This window comes from Mustela nigripes, chromosome 11 (assembly GCF_022355385.1).
Source record: "Mustela nigripes isolate SB6536 chromosome 11, MUSNIG.SB6536, whole genome shotgun sequence".
NCBI classification, from domain to species: domain Eukaryota; kingdom Metazoa; phylum Chordata; class Mammalia; order Carnivora; family Mustelidae; genus Mustela; species Mustela nigripes.
In genome coordinates, this window is record NC_081567.1 from 6,642,650 (window position 1) to 6,648,275 (window position 5,626).

Consider the following 5,626-nt stretch of genomic DNA (forward strand, 5'->3'; position numbering starts at 1 on the left):
AAAAAATAATGAATACTGTTATGCTGAAAATAAATAAATTTAATTTTAAAAAAAGATTAAGTGTCATAGTGTATTAGTCACTTTTGATCATATGAGGAAGAAATGCCATTACTTGGTAATGGAAAGGATGTCAGGCCCTGTTTAGAGGATTGTCCTAGCAATCTCTTCTAATTGTTACTACTGCATATAAGTCAGTGGGCCATTGAGCAAGTCAAAGGACATGGTAGACATTAAAATGCCCATAAATGGCTGTTACCAAAACAAATCATTTTTAAATGTTATTTTCTAACACTTCAGTAGTAGTGCACTGCCTGAGTTGAAATGGATCCCAAATGTTAATTTGTGAAAATCTGTTTCTTTCCTTCCAGACACTGCCCACTTACGATGCCCTTGTACAGATGGAGTATCTGGACATGGTATTGAGTGAAAGTCTCAGATTATACCCAATCGCTGGGAGACTTGAGAGGGCCTGTAAGAAAGATGTGGAGATCAGTGGTGTCTTCATTCCCAAGGGGATGTTGGTGATGGTGCCAACCTTTTCTCTTCACCGAGACCAGGATCTCTGGCCAGAGCCTGAGGAGTTCCATCCTGAAAGGTACAGGGAACCTACCCTCATATTGAAGGATATTGTGATATTTTCTTAGTATAGATGACAATTGTGTGGTTGTATAATTATTTACTTGTACATCTTTTTATTTTTAGAAGTAATTTTCTTATTGCAAAATGATCATTATTGTCAAAATTTTATAAACTGTGGACCCTAAAAAAGAATATTAAAATCATCCTCAATCCCAATATATCAAGGTTATTAATAATGATATGTATGTCCTTGTGGGCATTTTTCTATGTGTGTATTGACTACTAAAAATTATAATGGCATTACATTTTTTGAATGACTTACTTAATGTTACATTAAACTATAACAACATACTATATTTGTGCTTGTGATTATATGCATATTTCATAATTTATTTAGCCACCATCTTATTGAAGGAAATAGGTCTTTTCTTTTCCTTTAAGTTTTTTGGTCCCCTTTAGCTCTTTGAGTTCACCCTTACATCCCCCATTCCATGTTTGTGAACCTTGGCTACTCGTCTGCTAGCCATAGTGGGAGAGAAAAGACTATGGACCTGAGAGTTCTCATCCACAGGAGGAGCAGCCTCATGAGGACAGAGGTGCACACAAGTCCTGTGCTGTCAGTGGCTGCAGTCCTATGCCAGCTCCCGCCTTTGTTGGTATCTGGGGCTCGTCCAAAGCAAAGTCATCTGAAAAGTCTGCTCTCTAGCTGTCTGAAACATCCTCCTTGAACGCATCTTGAGCTTTCTCTTCTGGGATTTCAGAGCAGAGTCTGGCTTTAGGCACAGTCTGAATTCTACAAAAGTTGGTTTATTTTATTGATGACAAAATTTGGAGTGAAGCTTTTAGGGATCTAGACTTTTAGCCCCTGACTCTAAGCTCCCTGATGGCAGAGCTCTTGTCCTGTTGCATGGTGTCCTTAGTGCTAAAATCACATCTATACATAGTACTTGCTGAAAGAAGTCAGAATTGACCAAGTCATCTGTTTTCTGGACCAGAAGCCCTGTGGTTCTCACAAGCTCAGCAATCCCTGGTCCTATACTTTCTTGAACAGAAACCAGAGACCACTTCTTCTTGACAGTTCTTTGTCATGATTCATTCAGTTATGAAAGGAAGTGCTTATGTATGTGTGTTAGGGACCCTGCCAGGCAGTGCAAGATCCACATGTTAAAAATGCCTATTATGGAGAATTTTTAACACATGCACAATCATATGCTAAGAAATACTTCTAATGCATCTATATGTGCCCATAACCTGCCCAACAACCACTAACCCATGTCAGCTGCCCCATCCACACACCATTGCAATTCCTTGTCTGATTCGCATGTAATTTTAAGATTCATGATCTGTAAACATTCCAGTATGTTCTTCACAATATATGGAGTTTTTAAAAATGCCTACTGAGAATGCCATTATTACTTTCCCCAAATCCACATATTTTCTTAATATAAATATCGAGGAATGAGACTTCAATAAAATGTAAGTCTAACCTTCAAGGAATTTATAACCTCATGGAACAGATAGAGAAGAATTCAGTGATTGTACTGGTTATACATAACCATGAGTATGGATATAGTGTGTGTGTGTGCTCATGTAAATCATCTAACATGCTGTTCTGTGCAAGTGGTTGGGGAGTGCCAGTGGAGAGGGCAGGGAAGTAAAGGGAAAATTAACAATGCAAATCGTGGGAAGCATCTCTCCTACTTTCTTTGTCCATGGGTATGTAACCAATGTAAGACAGTGGATGCAGGATCCTACCTTTCCTTCAGTCAGACTCATATCCTGCTCACCTTTCAGAGTATGAACTACTCACTACCCTGAATATAATCCCAGTGTTTAAGATAAAGCTTGTTTCAACAACATTTGTCTCATCTCCTCCACAAGCCTGAATGCTCCCATAGGGGACGGGGGTTTCCAACGACCTGAGGCTTATAATTGTCACAGCAAAATAAGCATAGCTGGATTATAGTAACCAGCCCATCAAAGTTTCTTATATACTCCTGGTTGAGAACCCCCAATACGTAGCTCCTGTGGTTTTTATGTTTCCTAACTTGCTTCCAACTTGTATTGTGAAACCAGGTTCAGCAAGAAGAACAAGGACAGCATAAATCCTTACACATACCTGCCTTTTGGAACTGGACCCCGAAACTGCATTGGGATGAGGTTTGCGATCATGAACATGAAACTTGCCCTTGTCAGAGTCCTGCAGAACTTCTCCTTCAAACCTTGTAAAGAAACACAGGTCAGAGAGATGACTTCCGGCTTAACTGTTTATTGTGTTTCTTAAACCAAAAGATGGGTATGGGTGTGTGTGTCTGTGTCTATGAGAGAGAGGGATCATTTATCCTTAATAATTTGTCCTATTTCCTGAAGAATCTATTTGGAGCACTTGTGAACTTCTAAGGGTCCTTCAGCTCCTGATTGTCATGTCTATGGTTTATGACCACCCAGCCATAAGGGTTATCTAGTCCATGCAGTTCATGTGACATCATTATGCATGGATCTGTGAACTTCAGCAAAGTATTTAATTTCTTTCAAGTCCACAGAAAGGAAGGAAACATGTATACAATCATGATGTGCAGTGATTACTGCAACATAACTTTTGAATGGTGCTCTTCTTCACCACAGCTTACAGATACTCTCAGACTATGGTTCTCAACCCCTGGTTATACACTGGAATCAATGGATTTGTTCAAAATCCTGAGGCCCAAGTCATCTCAGAAATTCTTTTTTTTAAGATTTTATTTATTTATTTGAAATAAAGAGAGAGAGAGCACAAGCAGCGGGAGAAGGGTAGAGAGAGAAGTAGACTCCCCACTGAGCCGGCAGCCCGAGACATGGTTCCATCCCAGGACTCTAAGACCATGACCTGAGCCCAAGGCAGAGGCTTAACAGACTGAGTCACCCAGGTGCCCCCGTATCAGAAATTCTAACATAATTCACACAGAGTGTGGTTTTAAAAGTGCAAACAATGTTGAGAATCAGCGGTGTGAAGCATGTCTGCCAGATGTGAAGGGTCCCAGGGTTCAGGCCATCCTGGGTACATGGCCCCACCTTCTGCAAGCCTGGCTCCTGTCTAGCTATTCTTCTTTTCTATCCCAATCTGCCATCATGAATGAATGGTTCCACCAGGAGAGGTGAAATTATCTTTAGAAGGGGAGATGGCCATAGAATAAAATACATAATACCCACTCAGGATGACCTTGCAAACTTCAACATACACAATTTAACTCTATCACTTTTCAAAATTGTTTGCCATAATGGCTAAGAAACCTTTTAAATGTTAAACACTCATCCTTTTTACTTAAAATTTATTTTTATTTTTTTAAGATTTTATTCATTTATTTGATAGAAAGAGACACAGCAAGAGAGGGAACAGAAGCTGGGGCAGTTGGGAGAAGGAGAAGCAGGCTTCCCGCTGAGCAGGGAGCCCAACGCAGGGCTCTATCCCAGCACCCTGGGATCATGACCTGAGCTGAAGGCAGACGCCTAACGACTGAGTCACCCAGGCGCCCCTATTTATTTATTTTTTTATTATGTTATATTAGTTACCATTCAGTACTTCATTAGTTTTTGATGTAGTGTTCCATGATTCATTGTTTGCATATAACACTCTGTGCTCCATGCAATACCTGCCCCTCCTTAATACCCATCACCAGACTAACCCATCCCCCCCCCCCCCCCCCTCTAAAGCCCCCAGTTTGTTTCTCAGAGTCCATCCTTTCTCATGGTTCATCTACCCCCCCGTTCCCCCCCCCCCCCCCCGCCTTCATTTTCCCTTCTCTCTTTTTTTTTTAAAGATTTTATTTATTTACTTGACAGACAGAGATCAGAAGTAGGCAGAGACACAGGCAGAGAGGAGGAAGCAGGCCCCCTGCCGAGCAGAGAGCCCAATGTGGGGCTCGATCAGAGGACCCTGAGATCATGACCTGAGCCGAAGGCAGAGGATTAACCCACTGAGCCACCCAGGCACCCCCATTTTCCCTTCTCTTAATGTCCTCCATGCTATTCCTTATGTACTTAAAATTTAAATCAAAACAGAACACAAGCCAACATGAGTTTGTCCCCAGCCTGGTACACAGTAAATATTTAGTAGCTAATCTGTTGAATGGCTTGGAAGCATTCATGAATGCTTCCATGCTCCAGTCTTGAGAGCTTACAGGGTGATTTTGAAGAATCAGAGATAGGTGATGCTAAATAGCATACATTATTGTCCTTCATGTGTCTTCCCTGCTTTGAATTTGTCATTGCCAGGGCTTCATTCCTGGTTCTCAAATCCTTGTTTAACTGTTGCAGATCCCCCTGAAATTAAGTTCTTATGGGTTAATTCGACCAGAAAAACCCATTGTTCTCAAGATTGAGCCAAGAGATGGGGTGTGAGTGGAGCCTGACTTTCCTAAGGACCTCTTTGTTCTTCAAGAAGCTGTATCCCAGATCACCAGAGACCTCAATTTCCTTCGTGAGTAAAACCCAGAAATGAAGATGGCCTGCATCTACTGCCCGTGACAGATAACTAGGGCTTCCATACATTCACTTAGCTTTTTTTGGTGTCGGTGTGGAGCATTCTTTATTGCAGAGAGTAAAGGAGGTGACCAATAAATACCAGAGATGTAGACTCAGCCTGTCTGATTCACAGACTACCCCCAGTTAGTACCATCTGTTCCCCTGATCAAGAATAAAACTTTCTCTACAATTTTATCAACCTACTTTAATGGAAACAAGAATTATTCTGGTGAATGTGGTAGAGACACTTATATCACATCTTATTCTGAATACTCCACGTTAAATATTATACTGAACCTGTCAATCAACATCTCTTTACAAAAATGCTAACTGATGCCTTTGTGTGCACTAATGGATAATCTGAGAAATGGATGAGTGAGAGCCGGTGACTAAATATTTTTGACCATCACAGTCACTGGGTAGATGGGGCTTGTTCAGATTTCCAAAATGATATCTTAGGGGTAGGTGAGATTTAATCCACTGTGACTTTGCCCATGGCTCAAGCAAGTTTGTTCATAGTTTAATTCTACAAGTTCTATTTTTTTGT

General features: G+C 40.9%; 1 protein-coding gene across 1 annotated transcript in view; it reads left to right on the top strand.

Annotated features, from left to right (window-relative positions):
- Positions 1 to 5,272, top strand: part of LOC132027276 (cytochrome P450 3A12-like) — a 24,691-nt gene extending 19,419 nt beyond the window's left edge. Inside the window, exons 5-7 of the mRNA XM_059416027.1 lie at positions 369 to 595; positions 2,656 to 2,818; positions 4,873 to 5,272. Coding sequence (XP_059272010.1) covers positions 369 to 595; positions 2,656 to 2,818; positions 4,873 to 4,956 — 474 coding nt within the window. The 3' untranslated portion in view covers positions 4,957 to 5,272. The remainder of the gene's footprint in view (positions 1 to 368; positions 596 to 2,655; positions 2,819 to 4,872) is intronic.
- The last annotated feature ends 354 nt before the right edge of the window (positions 5,273 to 5,626 follow it).